This window comes from Triturus cristatus, chromosome 7, assembly GCF_964204655.1.
Source record: "Triturus cristatus chromosome 7, aTriCri1.1, whole genome shotgun sequence".
NCBI lineage: Eukaryota > Metazoa > Chordata > Amphibia > Caudata > Salamandridae > Triturus > Triturus cristatus.
Window position 1 is genome coordinate 22,565,351 of NC_140590.1, and position 24,579 is coordinate 22,589,929.

The 24,579-nt window shown below is 49.4% G+C and overlaps 1 protein-coding gene across 1 annotated transcript in view; it reads left to right on the top strand.

Annotated features, from left to right (window-relative positions):
• The first annotated feature begins 390 nt into the window (after nucleotides 1-390).
• Nucleotides 391-24,579, top strand: part of LOC146808714 (cell adhesion molecule CEACAM21-like) — a 238,775-nt gene continuing 214,586 nt past the window's right edge. The window contains exon 1 of the mRNA XM_085615526.1: nucleotides 391-533. Coding sequence (XP_085471652.1) covers nucleotides 473-533 — 61 coding nt within the window. The 5' untranslated portion in view covers nucleotides 391-472. The remainder of the gene's footprint in view (nucleotides 534-24,579) is intronic.

A 24,579-nucleotide genomic window follows, 5' to 3' on the forward strand; every position in this document is an offset into this window, starting at 1 on the left:
GAGGGGGGCAGGCACCCCAAACAAGACAAGAAGCGCCGAGCACCCCCTGACGAGGTGCAGGCGACGGTGCAGCGCATGCCGGACTTTATCACATGGTGAAGTCGGATACAGAGGCGCAACTAGAGTCAAATTTCGGGGGGGGGGGGCTAAGAAAAAATTTCGGGGGGGGGGGCTGAATCTTTAAAGCCATAGGCAGAGTGGAGCTTCAGGGGCTCTTAGAAGGGGTGAAACAACAGCGAGGCCTCATTAACATGCAAATGGTCTTTTAAAGACCTGTGAAGTGCTCGGGTGCGGCTGTGTGCGCGCCAGGAAGCTGTCTCAGCTCGGGCTGCCACATACGACGGGGGGGGGGGGGCTGAAGCCCTGTGAGTCCAATGGGTGTTGCGCGCCTGAGTCGGAAGGGGGGCGGAGCGCATCATTAGGACGGTCTGCTCCGCACAGCCAGGAAAGGCGGCTGTTTATCTCCCCTGCCATGGCGGTCCTAGGTCCCCGCAGGGAGCGGGGGGGACCCTCCGTGCTTCTGTTGCTCACAGGTGAGGCTGCTCATGGGGCGGGGGCGGGGTCAGGCTGTGCCACCTCCTGTAACACTGCCAGACCCTGGCACGCCCCCGGCCCTGCTCCGGGGGCAGAGTCAGGGTGTGCCACCCCCGTGCCCCCGCATAGGGCGGTGTAGGTGCCCACGGCAGCTCTGCAAGGCGCGTCCCCCCCGGGAGCAGGGCATGAAGGGGCTCTATTGTAACCCTGCAAGATCCGTACACCCCCGGAGACCCCCTGCACTGCCCCTCACTCTGCTGGGGTGGGGGTCAAAGGAGAGGCGGGGTTGCCCCCGCCCAAGTGGTGGCGCAGTCACGAGAGCGCTGAATGCGGGAGGAGGTCTGTGCTGGAGACTGTCCCAGGGTAGGCCCAGTGTGTGCCTGAGTGGCCCAGGGCGCCAGTATTCTGAGGGGCGCATGGAGCTGTGTGCATTAAGCACGGTTGGTTAGATTGGTATTAAAAATCGCCCCCGGCACGCTAAAATGAAGTGGCCCACATTTGCATATTGCCTTTGCAAAACGCTGCTTCAGCGAAGTTTTATGGGAAAAAAAGAGAGGGGGGAAAAAACATTCATGGGTTAGTTTACACTAGTGAATCACACCTGAATACAAGTGGGGCCACTTTTCCTCCGGCCCCCTGCCTCACCTCAATATGCATATGTTAATGGGCCGGCCCCAGCGAGAGAGAGGGAGTGACACCTCTGCCCTTTGATAAAAGGGAGGTAAATTAAGGGACGCCCAGCTACCTCCAGAAAGGCCACTTAGGCACCCAATGGGAACAACGCAGAAACCTCCAAATCGCCCCCCAGACTGCTCAGAAAAGCAGCCCACAGCTGGAACTGTGTAAATTCGACAATATCTCAGCAGGATTTATTGGAATTATTTAGAAAGGTATGTACAAGACATTACAAAGAACAAAAGAGAGGAGACTTAAGGTTGTTCTTTCAAAGCGCCAATAGGCGTCATATATTTAGAAGATCAAAAGAAATGCAGTGATAAGAGCACAACAGGGTATAAATACTCAGGCAACCCTAGTGAATAAGGTGTACAAAGTGCTCGTGCTAGAGAAACAACGGCGCTCGTGACAACGTGAACAAACCACAGCAGGCGGCGCAAAAGAAACAATATATACAATGAAAGGTTCAGATAACAATTTACTCAATAGTATAATTGGTATTTTTCATTGTTTCAATGAACCAGGTTTGCGTGCACCAGGGACGTTTGGGCTAGTGGATAGTGGTCGACGGCGTTTCGATCCTGTCAATTTAGGATCATCATCAGGATTTGGGTCGCCTAAATTGGGAGTGCTCTGTAAAAAACAATTTCCGGATCAGGCGGACAGGAGGAGAGAAGAGAGGAGAGGGAGGGGAAATGAACAGGAAAGATAGGGAAGGGGGGTGGGGGGGGGGTTTGCGGTGTAGTGGGAAAAAAGGGAAGAAAAAGGTGGGGCGGTGAAATTTAGGCGACCCAGGTCCTGATGATGATCCTAAATTGACAGGATCGAAACGCCGTAATTAGGCTTTGCTTTTATTAGTGTTTTTAAAACTTTCATGTACATAACATGCATATGTATGAATATATGTATATGTATGCATGCATTTATATTTGTATCTATATAGATATGCAGATGTATATATATGTTTATTCACTGAAAAAAACATAGGTTTCACACATGTTATAGTTAGCTGGACATTTTACTGATAAAAAACCAATGAAATTCCCACGTTATAGTTAGTGCAGGCAACTATAACTCACGCGACCGCGCAATCCTCTGCTAATGCTAATACTGTATTTAGACACTTATTTGCCCATGTCTTCTTCCATAAATTTTTAGCTATACATATATTACAAATATTTTTTTTTCATAAAGACACATGTCATCAGCAGAAGATTGCGGTCGCGTGAGTTATAGTTGCCTGCACTAACTATAACGGGGGAATTTCATTGGTTTTTTATCAGTAAAATTTCCGCTAACTATAACATGTGTGAAACCTACGGTTTTTTCAGTGAATTTGCAAGGTTTTTTAAATGCTAATTCCTAACTATAACGTGTGTGAAACCTATGGTTTTTTCAGTGAATTTGTACGGTTTTTTGAATGCTAAGTTACTTTACGCCATTCGTGGCGTGCGCGCCCACTTAACGCAGTTCGTTCCGTGCGCGCACGGTGCGCTTCGCAGGATGCTTGTTTCCGGTCCAGGGAGGACCTGGCCTGGCAGTTCGGGCTGCACTGTTCCCATGAGGCACAGGGTCAAGACTGATTTGCATATGGCTGGGTCCAAACTAGGGTGACGTGGTGACATGGATTTAAACCCAGATTTATGACTGGGGGTGAATGTTTGATTTGTTTAGCATTCCGTCCACCATCTGCTTTTGCTTCTGTATAGTACTGTAGTATTTATATAGCGCCTACTACCCCTATGGGGGGCACTGAAGAACTTGCCTACATCAGCAACAAACTATGCCATGAAGGGTGTGTGGTTGGACGGATATTTTCTGTTGTTTGATCCCTTTTGGGAAGTGTTTCCATGTCTTCAGTGATGCCCACCGAGGTGCAGTTAGCATGTTGTGGTAAATAAAATATCACGCTCTCATAATTTCATAATATCAATAAGATCATGCATAAAGCAAGAGGCTGAGTCTGTGGTATCAGATTCATAAAGGGCTTTATTCCAATAACTCGAGTCAAAGGGAGAATATTTCCATCACCAAAAAGGATCTGGACGGGGCTGAAAAGTATTCTCAATATTCTCAAAACATTATTCACAGAGTACAGTATATATACATTTCTCAATTGTACGTAAGCAAAAGAGCAAGAGAGAATGAGATAAGAGCATGTGGGCGTGTAAGTAGGCGTGAAGGTGGGCGTCCATGTGGGCGTCCACTTGATGATAATGGGTAATTTGTCATGTGTGGGTGGATACCTGGAGATGATTTCGCAATGTCAGCAGAAATACTTGGCAGAGATGCGCGCGCAGCAGCATGACGTGTGATTGACGCGCAACTAGAGGGTGAAGGGGACTTGACATTTAGCTCTACATGTGGAGACAAAAAGTCTGGGGGGTCAAGTCAACCTAATCCCAAATCATATCTTACATCCTATGTTTAAAGAACTATGTTATCCACAAGGGAAGGGCTCTCGGACAAAATCTATTCTATACTGACTGTGAGTGCGTGCACAAGCGTCTAAGTGTCTATATAAGATGCAAGGGGCAGAAACCTTCCATGGTAACAGGGCTATGAATTACTTGCATGAGGACAGAGAGGCCGGGCCCTTTGCTCGGTAGCTGAAGGAAATGTTTACCTAAACTACTAGACAGGAATGCATCGGCTGAGGAGCGAAGCAGATAACTCGAAGGTGAAATACAGTTCTTGGCAGACAGGCAAACCGGCCGAGGCAGGCACCGTTAGCCGCACAGGGAGTAGGACAAAGTTCATGGATACAGATGCGAGCTCAAGCTGAAGCTGTCAGAGGCAGAGAGCAAGGAAAAGCTTGATGGCAGAATCAGGGCCTACTGGCCTGAACTGCAAAATGGAGTAACTGAGCCATATAAAGTCGGTGGCCTTTCATACTTAGGAATCGAATATCCAGCCCATTCATGGCGGATCTGACAGAGGACATGTTGACGGTGGACGCACATGTGTTTGCGTCTTCAGAACTGGAACGGGAGGGAACATACATGTGTTTGTAACATGCATATAGAACCGTTGGGGTCCAAGATAGGGGACATAACTGATCAGAAAAATCCATATTTCCACATTCCCTCCTTGTCCCCTACTTGCCCATCAAGAAATATCAATCTTCATTAATCCATCGATCTGTTCATGGAGCATCATTTCTTCTTCTTTCTTCTTCCGGGATCTTGAGTGAAAACCTTGATGTGGAATACATGATGTGGCACACAGACCACAAATCGCTGGTCCACATTGTAGGCATAAGCAGCAACTGAATAGTATGAGAAAGCCAATACCTAGGAAGGATAGGACCCTCCATCCAAAGGTAGATAATACACTCCAAAACCAACCGGACCAAGTCCAGGTGCCTGGATTCTGGTGTATCTGGCTTACAATCTTATGAAGGCGAGTTATGGCTTTATATACAGATGGCGAATTTTCTGGTATGAAAAATGCAACAGCTTGATTTGATGACCCTACAAGCTCCGCCCCTATCGGCCAGGATAACGTCAAGGACAAGACTATTTTGAAGCACAACAATCCGCATAGCAGACTGCTCTTCTGTTAAATTGCCTAAGGCGGAAATAGTTTCGTTCACTACTGCTTCAAGGGTTCTGGTTAATCTACGTATCAGCTTACTATTGGTAACTGTACCTATATAGGGAAAGAAACCTTTATTGAAATCTGTGTATTTTTCCCATGCTGTTTCAGTGTAATCGACAATTGGGAGATCTCTCTGCTGTCTATTGTGTACTAAATGAGTATTTCTATGATAATCAGGAGGAGCTAGGAAAACAGGTGGTAGGAGGAATGCTATGTAACAGGTACCATCCCAATCTAGAGGTAGGCGTATATATGCGGTCTGGCCACATATAAAGTAGGAATGACGAGAAGCTCTAAATGTAGACTTGCCTTGATCACTGAATTTTATTACAGTGGTGCATTTACTATGGCCCATGTGTATGGAGCCATTCTTTCTTATACATAATTCCCCTTTTACTGGGAATACGGACATGGCGGGCAAGATTGGTGTAGCTTCACATTCAACGTTCAGGATCATGAGGTTAAGTGTAAAATTACCTAATCCATATACTTCATTTCTTAGATCAGTTCCTGTTCTTTTGGGAAGTCCCTCCTTGTTAGGGTAGCAGACTTTAAGCAAAACTAAGTTCAGGTTTCCCCATACCCAGTTGTCTTGATAAACTGCGGAATTCGAATCTAGGGAATTAATCAAACTAAACCATGCTCCACAGGAGCCATTGTGTGTGAACGGATAGAGAAAGAGGGGCAAAACTCCCTTATAGTTCTGATAGGGGGGGAGTCGGCCACAGACCCAGCAGTCTGTAGCATTGCTAGTCTGATATGAATGGTGCAGCATCTGAATAAAGGTATTGTTGCGTAAGGCAAGTCGATATGATAGCTCATAGGATGGCAGATCACTAAATGTGTGCTTTATGGTATCATTAGTGGAGGAGTGTAAAAGTGAGGCAATAGGAGGAAAAATAGCATGTAGTATTAAGCTGATACATATTATCGTGATGCACATCTTGCTCTTTTTTTTTTCTTTTTATCAATGTTATTGTCCAAGATCTTATGCAAGCCAGAATACATGTTCAACCGCTTCACCACCTAGTGGACTTAATTGATCAAACGGGTTCTGACTTCTTAGATCAAAGTTTAGCTTTGTGGATACTTCTGGGGAGTCTCCTCTAGAAAATGGTGTTCAAAATCCAAGTTCAAAGTCTTTTTCCTTTGTAAAAGAGTGGTGAAGGTGCACTTTGACTTTAACAGCCGCCCCCGTGGTCCAGAGCACTGACTTTGGCGCCTTCCATCCAGGAGCGATGGAGTATTCTTTGACCTGGGTGTTGTCAGGGAAGGCGGCAGCAACCTGCGAACAACAAGAGAGTAGTGCAGACATCAAGGAAGCCAGGTAATCTGTCAGCATCAGTAATCTTTTAACCTCTACATCTGTTTATTTAGATATAATCCATTTGGAGCACTTCAAAAGGGTGGTCAGGTGGATGGAATCCACCTTGTTCCATCGGAATGCCTTTACCTGCATTGAATTGGCAACAGATCATACATGTTCTGACCTTTTGTTTCGCTGCTGCACGCAGGTGCTTGTTGAACCATATATTCTGTAAGCTATCTATCATTGCTTTCTCTCCTAAGTGTGCAGGACTATGTGTGGTATTTATAATCACTTGTACCATCGAATCAGGAAGAAGCCATGTGGATTTGCCCTTATTATCCAACCCTGATCAGCCCTCCTTGTTCCGACCATTTCTTTAATTCGTCCATAGTAGCATGTGTCTGTATGTCTTGTACATCCTTGGAAGGATCCCTAACTGTCATGGCTTTGGACACTTATTGAACCTGTAACTTTGTCATGTCTAGTGGGGTCTGAGCTGTCTGTTTAGCAGTTCGGTCTGCCAGATCATTGCCTTGGGAAATGGGATCTGTGGCTCTAGTATGTGCTTTACATTTTAGAATAGCTATGGCTGTTAGTGAATGTATCGCTTCCAGAAGGGCTTGAATATGGGGGCCATGCTGTATCTTGGCCCCATGAGAGGTCAAGAAACCTCTTTCTCTCCACAGAATCGGTGTAAATGTTTACTCTCAGGTGCTTAGCTCTTATGCACGCTTGTGTCAGGGCGATGAGCTCTGCTGCTTGTGCTGACAATATGTCTATTCTTTTAGTCTCTATTATTACAGTATCAGTAGTCACTGCATATGCTGCCACTAATTCTCCCGCCCCTGTCCTCATGCATGAGCCGTCAACATATAGTGTTAGGTCGGGGTCTGGGAGTGCAACATCTGTCAAGTCTTGTCTTGGTTTAGTCACGGTATGTATTACTTCAACACAGTCGTGTGGTGAAACGCTTTCTGTACTGGAGGGCAAAAGGGTAGCGGGATTCAGTATGTTGCATCGTCTGATCTCTATGTGTGGTTGAAATAACGTCAGCTCATAATCTGTCAGTCTAGCTACAGTCAGGTGTTGTGTTTGTGTCCGGTTCAAGAGAACCTCTACTGCGTGTGGTACTTGTACTGTCAGAGGGTGGCCCAGCACTATCGAGTCGCTTTGTCTTATGGCTAAGGCCGTTGCTGCAACTGATTTTAGGCACGCAGGCAAAGCCTGTGCTACTGGGTCTAATGTACTAGAAAAATAAGCACAGGGCTCGTGTTTTCCTGCATGATCTTGTGTTAGGACAGATAGTGCTGTTCCATCCCGCTCTGTCACAAAAAGCATAAACGATTTGTTGTAATCAGGGTTTGCTACAACTGGTGCTTGACATAAAGCTCTCTTTAATTCTTCAAATGCCACAGTGTGTTCTTGAGGACTTTAGTCTTTTTGTGTCTTGGGCTGTGAAAAACCAGAAATCAATTGAATACGTTCCGGTGCCCACAACTAATTCCCCTGAAAGATCACAATAAAACATGAGAAAAAGGGGAAAGCACCATACCTATTTCCTCGGCTTAATTTCTAAGGGGGCTAATTTCTAAGGGGCTTAATTTCTTAAGGGGCTAGCGGGAAGCGAACCTCCTCAGGGGCCAGCAGAAAGCCAATATTCTCCTCCTTCCCCCCCTTTTTGACAGGAGGAAATCTGAAACAGATTTCACTGCTGTCAAACACTATCAAACCCTGTGTCTTGTCAACACTATTAATCCCTGTGTGTAGCTACTGGGCGTAAGCAAAATTATAGGAGATACACAGCGTAATTGAAACGGCGAGAAATCCTTCAAATTAATGTACAAACCTCATTGTGTTAGCTCATAAGCTGGCCAAATGACATCTCATATGCAAATGTCCCTATTACATGAACCTACACCAACCTGAAGTCAATATTAATGCTAGGAAGCCCTAATAGGAATGCTAAATCACCTAAATATTCGGAAAACCAAGTTTAAGAACAGTTGTTAATGTTGATAATTAATAATTTATCTGCTAAAGAAATCAGTCATTGTGCAATAATTTCCACCTATACAATAAATAGCCTAATTCAAAAACAAGTCAACTTTTGGGGCCACCACTTACAAGAATGAGCTTACTAAAGCAAACTTTAAAAAGGAAATCCTGTCAGATATTTTCTCATTACCCTAAATACCGAGCCTCATTTGTCACTCTGTGGTGGCAGTCCTTATTTAAAACAGGCCTTTCAAGAGTTAAAATGCGAGTGCACAGATCATAATTGTTCCTTAATGTCCAATCTGGAAACATATGACCGAGGCTGCCTGTCTATAAGAGAAAGGCAGTTATGTGAAAAATATTTTAGTCTTGCATAGCCTTTTTCTTTTGTTTCATTCATCTCCAACACCAATTAGACATACACTGATAACGTGTTGTCTGCTATTTTGACAGCATGATAATGGTAATATCACGTCTGTGAAATTTAGTAATTGTGAACAAGTTCCAGCCAAGCGCTGTGCAAAGATCGCCGTCGTCACGACTATCTCTGTACTTGCACAGGAGAACTTTGTATTAAACGCTAAACAGACTGGTCAATACAACACAAAAACAAAACATATATAAAATACATATGCCAAGCCATCAGTATACCAAGCACAGAAAGCATAGACAATTGCACTAACATATATAAATGAGCAGCGATGCGCAATTACAGTACCTACAGCTCAGATGCGAACATTCTGGCCTGCTTAATTTGTCAGGCTTATAATCAATAACTTATTTACCTGCCCTATACACCTCCATCTGACAGTGGGTCATCCCAATGATGACCGTGTCAAGTCTGACACACAGGATCAGCAACAATAATCAAAAAATGAAGAACACACGAACCTGTCTCTTTTTTTTTTTTTTTTTTTTTTTTTTATAAAAAATGAGCTATGCATCATTGTACACAATGTACCCTCATGTCCTAGTCGAAGATGCATCTCCCATCTTTCCTCACAGACCCGTAACCACTGGATCATTTATCCAATGCAACTGGTGGCAGCTTGTGGCCACAATCCAAAAATGTCTGAATTTGAAAATCGTTTTTATATAGGCACATAGCCCTTAAAATTCCAAGCAAGAGCAACATTCTACTTTCCGGCCAGAAGCAATATAACAATTGCTAAAAAATAAAACAAATCTTCTCCATAGACATTTCCTCGGGGCACTTGTTTTGCACAGAATAGAACAAGGGAATCTTTCTCGACTTACATTTCTCAGCTGCCCTGTCTTATCAGAGAAGCTAAAAATAGCCCCTCAGCGCGGCCTGAGCCTGGGCTGCCAGCCATCTTTTTTTTGTTTTTCCTACTCCTGGCCCTCAAGGCTCTCCGGCTGCAGGCATTACACAGATGCGATGTCAGGGAAGCTTTCTAAGCAGTGTCTCTGTTCTGCTCCTCTCACCGGCCCCCACCTACACTGGCTACACGGTCAGAATCTGTCTCCGATTTCTGTATCACATTCTGCTCTACACAGCCCCCACCTTCTCCTCACTCTGAAGCTGTCAAAGACAAAAAGACTACTCAATTCCATAAAAACTGCAATAATTCGCCGAATTGAAAAATTATTTTTATATACAATTTGCTCTCAGGGGGTCATAATCTTACCGTCTTGACCCAGCACATTGGCTCACTGGACCACCAAGAACACAAACCTGTATTCATGAACAATTTGCAAATTCGAAATACCCACAATTCTTTTTTTCAAGCTAAACTTTTCACTAATTATTTTTTCGTTAACACTTTGTACATTAGGGGTGTCATCAAATCACAGGTGTCGCTCCTTCTCTAGCTACACCCCTCTCAATTTCCTATTGACAACGTAGTCAAATGTTGGACCATGTAAACACCAGCTATGCGCTGTTCATTTGGTGGGTGGCTCAAGAACCTTTGGGCTACTATATCATTATTATATGTATCGTGGTACTTGCGGTGGCACTCTAACTGGTCTTTCTACTGGGGCCACTCTTGCTAGGTCCTCTGAAAGGACGGGATAAATACCAGCAACGTCAGTATTTCTTTTTCTGTCAGCCTGCGCTCATTTTACCAGCTCTAATTCCTCCTGTAACATCTCATCCTTGGCTTTTCCAGACTCCAGTCCACTTTTCTCTGCCTCGTGAAACACTTACTCTGTCCTTCTATGTCACTCCTTGCGCCAAAACTCAATGGCATCCTTCCAAGCTGGTCTACATTTCCTCTTTCATAAGAGTGTTTCGTTGTCTGTCTACTTGTTCTGCTTTTACTCGGATACCTTCCTCAACTAATACGCTTTCTCGGGCTTTGTCTGAATCCTCCCTACCTTTCTCTTCTTTTCTGAGCGCTTTCTCTGTGCGTCTATGCAATTCTTTACGCCATAATTCAATGACATATTTTTGTTACTGTCTGGCTGTCTTTTTCCATAACTCTTCTTCTACTCTCATGATGCAATCTGCATCCCAGGTCCCAGCTGCGGGCCACCTCTGACTTTCTGGAAATTCTTTGGTGTAGTCCACCCATAAATTTAAGAAATAATATGGCGTCTAAGCCATGTTTGTGATACATGAAGTGCCCTGGAGTGTCCCTAGGAGGAATAGGAACAGCTTCTTCGAGTACCCCTTTTCTAGTTGTGATCTGTCTTAATTTCGAAAAGAGCGGCATATTGACAACTGATCTGATACTTAATCTTGAACACACTTAATACAAAAAGCACAACAATGAACAATCATTCATACCACAATATGCAGGACGTTTTTAACACATTAAACATTAAACCTTAAACATTTAACTGAAACAACAATGATGATCGTCTGCGTAACTAATCACCAAGCATAATTCTCGACAATTACTAGATACTTCGGAATACTTGATATACTGCTAAACAGTACATATACACTGCTGAAACAGTGCAGACCGGATTTGTGTACCCAAATCCGTCTTGACCGGCACAACCTATGTGCACGTCAGAACGCCTCCCCAGCAATGGTACTCACCGGGTAGCTCGGAACGGAAGGCCTCGAAACGGAGCTGAACTGGACTCGACTCGACAACTTCAGAAAACTGCGGACATCGGACCCTCTGGACGTCGGGACTTCGAAAACCTGGTGGGCCTCTGTATACCTCGGACACAGCTCTCTCGCAGGTGGGCTCTGGGTAGGACAATCTGCGTTCCTCACCGCCTCGTATGGATGCCTGGTCGCAGTCTGTCCCCTTCGTTGGCCTGAGGGAGTTGGCGGGAAGACCCGCGACGTGCGCGCTTGAAGTCCATCACGGCCATGGAAGGGGGCAAAACTGGACCTTCATCTCCGGCGTGTGGGGAAAGAGATTAAACTGTTCGGGCGCCATTATGTGGTAAATAAAATATCACGCTCTCATAATTTCATAATATCAATAAGATCATGCATAAAGCAAGAGGCTGAGTCTGTGGTATCAGATTCATAAAGGGCTTTATTCCAATAACTCGAGTCAAAGGGAGAATATTTCCATCACCAAAAAGGATCTGGACGGGGCTGAAAAGTATTCTCAATATTCTCAATACATTATTCACAGAGTACAGTATATATACATTTCTCAATTGTACGTAAGCAAAAGAGCAAGAGAGAATGAGATAAGAGCATGTGGGCGTGTAAGTAGGCGTGAAGGTGGGCGTCCATGTGGGCGTCCACTTGATGATAATGGGTAATTTGTCATGTGTGGGTGGATACCTGGAGATGATTTCGCAATGTCAGCAGAAATACTTGGCAGAGATGCGCGCGCAGCAGCATGACGTGTGATTGACGCGCAACTAGAGGGTGAAGGGGACTTGACATTTAGCTCTACATGTGGAGACAAAAAGTCTGGGGGGTCAAGTCAACCTAATCCCAAATCATATCTAACATCCTATGTTTAAAGAACTATGTTATCCACAAGGGAAGGGCTCTCGGACAAAATCTATTCTATACTGACTGTGAGTGCGTGCACAAGCGTCTAAGTGTCTATATAAGATGCAAGGGGCAGAAACCTTCCATGGTAACAGGGCTATGAATTACTTGCATGAGGACAGAGAGGCCGGGCCCTTTGCTCGGTAGCTGAAGGAAATGTTTACCTAAACTACTAGACAGGAATGCATCGGCTGAGGAGCGAAGCAGATAACTCGAAGGTGAAATACAGTTCTTGGCAGACAGGCAAACCGGCCGCGGCAGGCACCGTTAGCCGCACAGGGAGTAGGACAAAGTTCATGGATACAGATGCGAGCTCAAGCTGAAGCTGTCAGAGGCAGAGAGCAAGGAAAAGCTTGATGGCAGAATCAGGGCCTACTGGCCTGAACTGCAAAATGGAGTAACTGAGCCATATAAAGTCGGTGGCCTTTCATACTTAGGAATCGAATATCCAGCCCATTCATGGCGGATCTGACAGAGGACATGTTGACGGTGGACGCACATGTGTTTGCGTCTTCAGAACTGGAACGGGAGGGAACATACATGTGTTTGTAACATGCATATAGAACCGTTGGGGTCCAAGATAGGGGACATAACTGATCAGAAAAATCCATATTTCCACAATGTTGTGGGATGTAGTGCTTAGCACTAGGGTGGATGAGCGGGTGTGAGAAGGAGGCGTCCCAGTTTATGGTTCTCAGTGAGCTAGGAGCTCTGCAGGTCCCTCTATGGTATTTCTCATGATCTGATTGGCTGGTTCCTGCACTGGATTGTCCAACCTGCTATTGTGTTTAAAGCTGATGGTCCTGAGCAGGTATTGGTTGGGGAGAGAAGCGGCGCGGACATCTGCTGGGTTGGGCTTTGTTACTGTCATCCCATGTCTCTTTGGCATTGTGAGATGTACAGAAGCGGTTATAGTGTGTAGCTTGTTCGGACCTATAGTGGTGATGTAGATTACAGCCCTCTGATTGGCCTCTAGAATGCGACAGATCTCGTAAGTTACTCTATGGCTGCTCGGTTAGTGGCAGCTGGTACAGTCCTGGGTGATGGCCAAGGTTCATCGCAGCTGTCTCATGCGTGTGTAAGAGGATTAAGACACACACAGTTGGCTGCAGACCGCTGGGTATTATGGCATTCGTATTAATGTGGGCCAGGAGGGTTATATATAATTTGAATTACTGTATAATGCCCACGCTGACCATAGGTGAGCCATTCTTAGCTTGTCATTATTGCGACAACTCTGTACTTCCTTCACATACCCTCTCATAGAATCACAATTCTAATTGCCACTCGTGACTATTGCTATGTGCACTCTGCAAAGAGGCCAATGATGGGATGAGCATGTATTCTGAACGCCTTTATCCCCCACTGACAGGCCCTTCGAGAAACTTGCACAACCTTCGACCCCAAGTCCTGAGGTGTCAGTTGTGACCCTTGGTAAACACCCGCCCACACCGGAACTCAGCTGGAGGGACTCAGTGGACAGTACACAGTGCACAAGAGTAACATGGTGCACGAGAAACACCAGGAGCTACATTTCTAAAGGCTTAGCTTAACACTTTGTTGAGAAATGGACCAGTCTCTTAGTACCCCCAGGGGCACCCCGCTCACCCCCCTCCCCCAAAATAGGTACCCAATGAAAACACAAGAAACAGTTGTAAGTGGGTAACAATTGCTGCAGGTTTATTACATAATTCCAGGATATGTAATAGGTGGGTTATCTTACGGGCGATCCAAGGGCAGGCGGCCAATTACATCACCTGCCCGCCTGATGAGCCGGGCAGCATGGGAAAGACCACACGTGCTGCCCCCCAAGTGATTCTTTTACGATCACGTGCCGTGGAAAATTCTACTCACACCCCCCCTCTCGGGGCGGAGCGTCGCATAGCAAGCCCCCGGTTGTTCAGGCCCACAAGCGCCCGCAGGCCTAGCGGGGCGCCGACCGGCTTCCGGGACCTCTCTGGAGGCTCCTCGTTTTGGCTCAGGCACCACGTGGTGCCGCGCAGAGGTACCCTTTGTACCGGCCTGCTTCCAGATCGCCCTGTAACTCCGCCTGCAACGAAAAATGAAAATATTATAACGGTCAGAAAAAACCCCCCCACTCACACACACCTACGCCGGGTAAGCGGTAGGGAGGGAAAAGCGAGGTGGGCGACAAAGAGGTCGCCAGTGAGGGTGGGGGGAAGGCTAAATAGCCTCCCCCTCACACCTGGGCCCCGGAAGTGACGCGCATTGCGCGTCACTTCCGGCCCTGACACGGAAGGGGGGGCACCAGTCAGAGTCCCTGCCCCCCCCCCCCGAAGGAGAGAGTGGGGAGGGGTGACCGGGGCCACTAAGGCGCCGACCGCCGAGTGGCCCCCTGCGGGGTCCGCGGTTAGCGGCATAGTACCCCCAGGGGCACCCCGCTCACCCCCCTCCCCCAAAATAGGTACCCAATGAAAACACAAGAAACAGTTGTAAGTGGGTAACAATTGCTGCAGGTTTATTACATAATTCCAGGATATGTAATAGGTGGGTTATCTTACGGGCGATCCAAGGGCAGGCGGCCAACTACATCACCTGCCCGCCTGATGAGCCGGGCAGCATGGGAAAGACCACACGTGCTGCCCCCCAAGTGATTCTTTTACGATCACGTGCCGTTGAAAATTCTACTCACACCCCCCCTCTCGGGGCGGAGCGTCGCATAGCAAGCCCCCGGTTGTTCAGGCCCACAACCGCCCGCAGGCCTAGCGGGGCGCCGACCGGCTTCCGGGACCTCTCTGGAGGCTCCTCGTTTTGGCTCAGGCACCACGTGGTGCCGCGCAGAGGTACCCTTTGTACCGGCCTGCTTCCAGATCGCCCTGTAACTCCGCCACAGCCCTGGAGGCGGCTAACCGTCACAGCCAGGGCCCCCCACCAACTTAGCTCTTACCTGCACCCTCTGTTCACCAATGATTCGCTTAGATCCAATAAAAACAGGTCCATGCCTATTTGGGAGAGGTGTACCCCATCTAAGTCGAAGTACCCCTTTACATTCCCACGAATCATCTCATGGCGAAGAAAACCCAAACCCCTTTGGGACGTGAACTTACGCATTGCTCCATTAATGCGCCTCCTAGAGTGCTCTACCGCTTCTAAGGATTTAGCCCCACGCCAGGACCTGCGGGGGATGATCTCCGACCACACGATCTCACACTTGCCCAGACGCTTGCAGATTTCCCCTAAGTCTCTTTTCATGGCTAATAGCAGCAATCGTCTCCCTAGGGTAACAAGGTCGTTCCCACCCAGGTGGATCACCAACAGGTGGGGCAAGGTGGATCCGTGTGCTCTTAGTCTCTGCTCGATCTTATTCCTGAGTTCGAACCATCTCATCCCTGGCACCCCCATCCATTCCACTTTGGTCTGAGAGAAGTGTCGCATCCAATTCCGATGCGATGCCCATTGGGCAGCCCGAGCGACAAATGAATGCCCGATCACCCACACCACTCGTCCTAATAAAGAGGAGACATGGTGTGCACACGAGTTATTTAATCAGAAAGGGTGATTCCAACGATACACAATATACAATCACAAAACACGTTAACTAAAGGCAGCCTCACGGGCGAACATATATCTTATAACAATCAGATTCCCAACGCCCTAATTTCTTCACCTGTGCGGCCTCTAATCCCGCCAGGTGAGCGGCGGTGGCAGCGCCAATGCGGAAGGAGTGGCTGGAATACCTCCTGTCCGGCCGGGCGAGCCCCGCCCTGGCTAAACTGGCCCTGATTACCTGCTCGAACTGGTATCTAGTTAAGGGGGTACCATTTGAATGCAACAGAAGATAACCCGGGCCGGGCGGTCTGTGCTCCAAAAACGCCTTTACCCATTGTACTGGGCAGAACCTGGGGTCACCTAGGGGCTGGAGAACCACCCTGATCCCCCGCCCCGCCTGATCAGTCTTGGACTTGCCTAAATGAATGGTCAGTGACCCGGAAATAGACACATCTGAAATTGCCAGCGCATCCCCTGAACAGTCGACCTTGGACCTAGCCACTAACTCACTGACTCTGAAAGCCCCGAAAAATGCTAAGCAGAATGTGGCTGAAAACAGCGTGGCCTCGTAATGAGAGTAGGTGACTAACTCGAGAGCCCCTAGCATGCCTTTCAGGATTTCGAAATCAATGGGCGCTCGATTATCAGGGGCCCTGGGCTCCTCCCTAGCCCAACCCTTCAAGGCGGCCCGGATGGGATAGGAGTTAGTGGGATCCGCCCCGCCAGACAACCTAGTGTCGTGGCTTATGGCTGCCAAGTGACTGCCCACCCATGAACGGCTTTTCCCCTGTCCCCTAGCTCACACCAGAAATGCTCGGACCTGGGACACCAATGCAGCCCCTGAAGTACCCAGCGCTACAGAAGTTGCTCTGAATGTTGCCATGTGGGCGCTGTAACGCTTTCTGGTACCTGGGGCCAGAGCTCTTTCTCCCATCGCTTTCAGGCTCAGTCCCACTGCAGGATCCTCCATAGATGGTCCGGGAATGGGGTCATCTGCGCTCTCGCCCGCGGCCAGGCCTCCCTGAATCGGAGCCACTGAAAACGAGAAAGAGCGTCAGCTGCCACATTTTGAATCCCCTCAATGTGCCTGGCTTTAAACTCCACATTGATGCGCAGGCATGCCCGGACCAACTCCCTTAGTAAGCACAGCACCAACCGGCACCTGGCGGACTGGTTGTTAATTGCCTGAACGACCGCCATGTTGTCAGACCAGAACACCACCTTTCTGTCTGACAATGCCGCCGGCCATAGGTGTAATGCAACAACAATCGGGAAGAGCTCCAGCACAGTAACATTTTTGGTGATCCTACGCCTGCGCCAAACATTGGGCCATCCCTGAGCGCACCATTCCTCACCCAAGATAGCCCCGAAACCTTCCCTGCCTGAGGCATCTGTGAAAAGACAAAGCTCCTGACTATCAATCCAGGGCTGCTTCCAAATTACCGTCCCATTAAAGCGGGCCAGGAATTCGCTCCACACGACCAGATCCTGTTTCAAACCTGACCCCAGCTTGATCCAGTGATGTTTCTTTTTTACACCAGCGGTTGCCCTTGCTAACCTGCGGGCAAAGACCCTCCCCATGGGTATGACCTTTACCGCAAAATTCAGGGTCCCTAGCAGGCATTGGATTTCACCCAGAGTAACCTTGTCCCTACCCAGTAGATCGCAGATCTCCTGACGCAAGGCCTGTACCTTATCCGCAGGGAGTCGGGACACGCCCTTCACCGTGTCCAACTCGATGACCAAGAATACCAAAACCTGCGCCGGACCCTCGGTCTTACCAGGAGCTAAAGGTACGCCCAGGTGTCCTGCCAATTCCTTGAAACATTGCAGCGCCCGCGCACATTCTTGCGAGTCAGCTCCCCCGATGAACAGGAAATCATCCAGGTAGTGGGTCACTCCCTCAATGCCATACCTGTTTGTTAAGGCCCACTGTAGGAAGGAGCTGAACGCCTCAAAGTACGCACAAGACACCGAGCAACCCATGGGCATACACCTATCATAAAAGACCTGGTCCCCCCACTTGAAGCCCAGAAGGTGTTGGCTGTCCGGGTGTACTGGCAGAAGCCTGAAAGCCGATTCGATATCCGACTTGGCCAACCAGGCTCCCTTCCCTGCCATCCTGACCATGTCGACTGCCAGGTCTAGGGAGCAGTAAGACACTGAGCATCTACCTTCGTCAAGCCAGGAATTCACGGAGTCCCCTTCTGGGTGTGATAGGTTGTGGATAAGTCGGAAAGCCCCTGGCTCCTTTTTTGGTACCACCCCCAGGGGAGAAATCACAAAGTGGGGCATAGGGGGTGAGGAAAATGGGCCCGCCACCCTGCCCAAAGACACCTCCTTCGCTATTTTATCCCGCACTACCTCCGGGTGTTCCCTAGCTGATTTCTGATTTTCCGCATCCCTGCTCACTAAGGGGCCTTGATAAGGAATGCGGAAACCGTCTAAGAAACCCTCAGAAATGAGGGACCCTTCCCTGCTAGTGTAACCGCGGAGTGCGCTGAGGAGGTTCTTTATGCAGATGGGAGAGGGCCCTTTCACATGGTCGTGTGGGGCAAGGTCATGCGCGCTGGCAGATGTGTTCGCAGGGGGCCAGCGCGCAGGAGGGGGGGACCCCCCCGGGCTACTTGCTCGCGGAAGGCTTGTCGGGAGTGTCACGCTTGGAGCATGCGGTGGCGGCATGGGGTGCCCCGCACACACTGCAATTGTGTGAGAAACGGCATGTTTTGTCCCAGGAGCAGAACCCTGCATTGAAGAGCCTGCAAGTTCCAGAAGACCGTGCCCGAAAGCCAGGCCTGCGGCCCCCCCCACGACCGCCCCGAAAGGACTTCCTGTTCTGCCATTTCCCCTCCTGTTTATCCTCTTTCTCTTTGCTCTTTACGCCGCTCTCTGTACCTGACTTTGTCGTAGACTCCTCAGTATGCTTGCCCATGTGTTTTACCCATAAACGGACCTCCAACTGGTCCCACTCAAGATCTGGGCAGATTGCTCTCTGTCTGCGGAAGTCACAGTCATAGTGGTACCATCCCATGCCCCCACCCTTAGCAGCCTCTTCTGTAATCACGCTTGCATAGTGAAAAAGACCTGGCCCTTCGTCTGGGAATTTCTCCACTATTACTGCCGCAAAGATGGCAAAGGCCTGACCCCAGGTCACAATATTTTTTGCGGGATATAAATGATACCGCACCCTCTTGTCCTCTTCCTTGTTGCCCATCCTCCTGGTATCCACCCCCTCAGCCCCATGCATGAGAAGGGTGAAGATATCGATAAATTCCCTGCGCCAAATCCCTTCTTTGGCGACTAAAGGGACCATCCAAGCGAGTGAGCAGCGGCCCGACACTAGCGGGGCCGTAGTAACTAGAGGCTTAGGCACAACGGCTAGTGTTGGTGCCGGCATGGGTACCACCGGGGGAACCACTACTGCGGGAGTGACCGCACTTGTCGTGTTCTCAGCCACAACAGCAGCTGGAGGTGGGGGCCGCGGGAGTTCCACCGCAGCCAGCTGCTGACCCCAGACATGCGTGAAGCCCCCCGGCGCCGAGGTTACACTCGGTGGAGGAGGGGCGGACGCGCCGCCCACCAGGGGGGACCTGGCAAGCAACAGACCAGATCTGACCTCAGCCATGAAGTCTTTTAAAGTATCTGAAAGCTTACCCAGCTCCTCTGCTGATGCAAATGTCGCCTGGGGAGGGCAAGGCAGTCCGATATTCGTCCCCGTCCCCAAACCAACCGCCGCCTGGGGGGTCAATGGGGCCCTGCGTGGGGGAGCCGCTCTATTTCGTGCCGGCGGTTGCTCAACCGGAAAGTCTTTGCTCGTGGGGCGGCGAATTCTCTTCGACCGGGACGGGCCCGCACCCTCCCCTAAATCCTTATCTGTAGATGGAACATCCATCGCTATCCCAGAGTCTGGGGGGGTACTGGCTTTCAATAGTTCAGTTGCCCAGGCTAAACCCTTGGCCCTTGTCAGCTCCAAGAAAGTGGCAATCCGGGCTTCCTCCGAAGTGCCCGGCACAGACTCCTCAACCTGTGTCCCTGGTGTGAAAAGGGGGGGGGGGATAATCCTTGGCTGTCCATCTCTTAACCGTTGCTCTCTCTTATCTGTAATTGGGAAAGAGAGAAAATTACCGCCTGTTCGCCCCCCTTTGAGGCCGATTCGTTGCTCCAGAGTGCCACATGCTACTCCGAACAGTACCCCCTTCCCCCACCTGCCCGTACTTACTCCCGTCCGAGCCCCGAATACGGGGGATGTTTTTGGCTCGCGTCTCCCTGTTGCCACTTAATAAACCTCCAGTCACCGTAGCGGACGAATGTACTGAAAGAGAAACCAGCGTAAGCACAAAATTGGCAAACAGGAAAAGAGGGGGCGCTGTTATTACAGATCACTTTTAACCACACACACCCGTTCGCCTCTACCCCTACCCCCACCTCGAACATGGCAAGCCACATGGCGCCAAAAGTTGTTGTTTCGCGGGGAACTAGCGAATATTGGGCGCGCTTTTGCGCTTTACATTACGCATTCAGGCTCGGGGAGCAGGACCCCTGGACACGGATCTAGACGCGATGTCCCGATGCCAAGAGAGCTCTACAAATTGTGTGTGCACCAGAGGCACCCAACGCGGGGAAGTACTTGGCAAATTACCGCATTTTAACATAAAGGTACCGTGCGCACTCGCAGCTAGTAAATTCTTGGCGCGCTTACCGTACGCATTCAGGCACGGGGGGGCAGGAGCTCAAGCATTACACATTATGATACCACAAGATCCCAATTCTTGGCGCGCATTACCGCACGCATTCATGCACGGAGGGCAATAGCTCGAGGAAAGGATATGGACACGATGTCCCGATGCCCCAAGAGCACTACACATTCCGAGTCAACCAGAGGCCCCAAACGCAGGAAACGTAATTTCTAATTGCCGCATGTATCGTAAAAGTACCCACGCGCACTCGCATTTATTAAATTAATCGCGCCCTCAACATTACGCATTCAGGTACGGGGAGCAGGGGGCCACATATAATCACGCTCTAAAATCACCCGCGCTGGTGAGAGTTGATAAGGTGATGCGATCGCGTTCACGTTCCCTGCACCGCCCCCCAATGCAGCGTGCTAAAACCGCCTCCCTCGTCCACACGTGCCGGAACAGGGACTCTCACTGACCCCACGCGGGAAAACTACCGGAAAACATGCTGCTCTTCCCGCAAAGCCCCCATACTGCACAGCAGGACCCGGATTGCATCGGCCGGAGCGAGACGCACGGTCAATTAGTGAAACCAGCCCCCCGTAACATATGGCGCCTGACGCGGGCCTATAACATGGTGCCCCCCCGGAACGATCTCCCATACCCGCCGCCTACAGGAATAAAGAAACCAGGGAACCTAGGCGCAACATATATATTGTTCATACCGGCGCCGAGGATAAAAAAGCTATGCCCCACACCTAGGATGGAAGCCAGCTACGGGGGGGGGGGATGGTCGGCGGGTTGCGTCCCGACATAGTCTCCTCGCGCCCACCTGCGATAGCCATCAGTGGCGGCGAAAAGCACGCCGCATACACAGCCTCCCTCGACATAGTACGTTTCCGGGACACATTTAAATAACGAGCCCAGCTCTGTGCACGGTCCCCCCCCGCCCGTGGTACTCCGACCACAGGGCCCCGTCTCCTGGTACTGCCCAGGGACAGGGCCGGGGCGAGGGGGCAAACCGGCAACTCACCGAGTATTTCGCAGTTCCTGAGCGATAGGCGACGGCGACGACGATCCCCGCTAAACGGTCCGGCGTCCGACGAAAAGCGAGGTGGGCGACAAAGAGGTCGCCAGTGAGGGTGGGGAAGGCTAAATAGCCTCCCCCTCAAACCTGGGCCCCGGAAGTGACGCGCATTGCGCGTCACTTCCGGCCCTGACACGGAAGGGGGGGCACCAGTCAGAGTCCCTGCCCCCCCCCCGAAGGAGAGAGTGGGGAGGGGTGACCGGGGCCCCGGGGCCACTAAGGCGCCGACCGCCGAGTGGCCCCCTGCGGGGTCCGCGGTCAGCGGCATTCCTGTAAAGCTCGGGACTTGTGTACGAGGGTCGATAGACAACAGTTTCGTGGTCGAGTTATAAATAATTCCTGCCAGCTCTGAGATCCGGAGGGACCCGCATGAGGGTGAAAATGAGCGGTTATGGGGGTGAGTTCGTTATTGGGTAAAATGGACGATGAGGAGGGGTTTCAAGGCGGGTCATCCTAGTGAAATGCAAGGAAGGCTTTCCCTTGTTAGGAAGGTGAGTCCAAGGAGGTGACACCCCCAGAATGAGGGTGAGACGGGGGGTGTGCCTGCATGTATGCAGGGCTGTGCTGGAGAGGGTCCGTTGAGGAGGGGGAGGGGAGGGGCTGTAGGGTGAAGTCCCCATGAGGGCTATATATATACATTTCATTGAAGGCACAGACTGACGTATTGTTGACAGTTCTTTAAATCAAACCCAGAGTGGGCTTTGGCACCGCCCACGGCCATAACTCTCTCACCCTGTACCACTGGCCCCCTGGTGTATCACTCCGCCTTCCAGGCAGTGCTTCCCTTGGAATGCAGGTGTGGTGTTATGTTGTGTAGCGCACTAATCACCGAGAGGGTATCCAGGCGCTTCGGCAGGTGTGTAGGTGTCTGGCCCCAAGGTACTTATATCATCATCATAACTTTATTTCGATTTCCAAGACCATAAAGTACAACATATATAAAAACGTCCTTGCAACGCCTAGCAGGAGTCGTCGGGATCAAAGAGATGTGTGCATTGGTAGAAAACATTGTCGAGAAGCCTCAGGGAAAATGTGAGTAACACAACAGGATTAAAAAAATTATGATGCCACATTCTGGTACAAATGTAAATGCAATTGTAAACTACTGAAAGTGCCAGTGATCATTGGATGCATTAAAATATACACAGGAGGTTCAAAATGAACGAGGGGGCGGGGGGGATTGGGAGGGGAATGGTAAACAGTTCCAAGCATTAGTCGAGACGTGGGGCTCTCCCCTTCCTAGACCGCTTGTATGTGCTTCCTGCGCCAAATCCAAAGCGACAATGAATATCTTGAGATTGAAGAGGCCATCAGTATATCTGAGTCCTATATGCCTCCATAAATCGCCCCCGCTCAGATTCCTACAGAGAGGGGGGTACCCACTTACATCCTTGGAGCCGCAACGCAGGGCAGAAGAGCAATATATGGGTGAGGGATCCTGCAACCCTCCACAGACCGGACATGCCATCCCAGGAACAGCCCTGGACCAATTGCTACAAAACGCCATGGCAGGGAGCCTAATCTGCATGTACAGCCTGCAAGCCAAGGGGGGGTCATTTCATGTATGGGTGGCTCATAGCGTGCGATGGGTTTACACCTAAAAAGTCCCTTGCCAGAGAACCACTACTGGTTAAAGTTGTTTGAGTATTTGCAAATTTCCAGTAGATTTCTTTTAATGTAGACTTCGTAATTACGCTTAACTCCTCTGGGGAATAAAACCCCCAAAGTTTTCCAGGCCCAATTTCAACCATAGAATTTTGCACACACATGTTTGGGACATAAGGTCTTACAGACCCACCCAGTACGAACTTAGCCCTGCTGTCGACCACAAGCCATGCCACTATAAAAGCATTCCACACTCACTTTTCTAAATAACGCGTCTCTGGTCAAATCATAACAGAGGGGGACATCGGGGTACTTGCTGGTTGTTAGAAGGAGGAATACTACTATGTGGTATGGCTGGGAGACCTTACCAGGTAAGGTCTCCCAGCCATACTTAGGGGATCTGTTGGTGTCTCCATAGGGATAAGATACAAGAGACTCTTCCAGGATCTGTAGGTCTCTCCATAGGGATAAGATACAAGAGACTCTTTCAGGATCTGTAGGTCTCTCCATAGGGATAAGATACAAGAGACTCTTTTGGGATCTTTTGGTCTCTCCATAGGGATAAGATACAAGAGACTCTTCCGGGATCTGTAGGTCTCTCCATAGGGATAAGATACAAGAGACTCTCCTGGGATCTGCGGTCTCTCCATAGGGATAATATACAAGAGACTCTCCCCGGATCTGCGATCTCTCCATAGGGATAAGATACAAGAGACTCTTCTGTGATCTGTTGGTCTCTCCATAGGGATAAAATGCAGGAGACTCTTCCGGGATCTGTTGGTCTCTCCATAGGGATAAGATGCAAGAGACTCTTCCGGGATATGTCGGTCTCTCCATAGGGATAAAATGCAGGAGACTCTTCCGGGATCTGTCGGTCTCTCCATAGGGATAAGATGCAAGAGTCTCTTCCAGGATCTGTTGGTCTCTCCATAGGGGTAAGATGCAGGAGACTCTTCCGGGATCTGTCAGTCTCTCCATAGGGATAAGATACAAGAGATTCTTCCGAGATCTGTCGGTCTCTCAATTGGGATAAGATACAAGAGACTCTTCCGGGATCTGTCGTCTCTCCATAGGGATAAGACATGAGACACTGTACCGCGATCTATAGGTCTCTTCATAGGGATAAGATACAAGAAAGTCTTCCGGGATCTGCGGTCTCTACCTAGGGATAAGATACAAGAGACTCCTTTGGGATCTGTCGCTCTCTCCATAGGGATAAGATGCAAGAGACCCTTCCGGGATCTGCAGTCTCTCAATTGGGATAAGATACAAGAGACTCTTCCGGGATCTGTCGTCTCTCCATAGGGATAAGACATGAGACACTGTACCGCGATCTATAGGTCTCTCCATAGGGATAAAATGCAGGAGACTCTTCCGGGATCTGTTGGTCTCTCCATAGGGATAAGATGCAAGAGATTCTTCCGGGATCTGTTGGTCTCTCCACAGGGATAAGATGCAAAAGACTCTTCTGGGATCTGCGGTCTCTCAATAGGGATACGATACAAGAGAATCTTCTGGGATCTGCGGTCTCTGAATAGGGATTATATGCAAGAGACACTTCTGGGATATGTTGGTCTCTCCATAGAGATAAGATACAAGAGACTCTTCCGGGATCTGTCAGTCTCTCCATAGGGATAAGATACAAGAGACT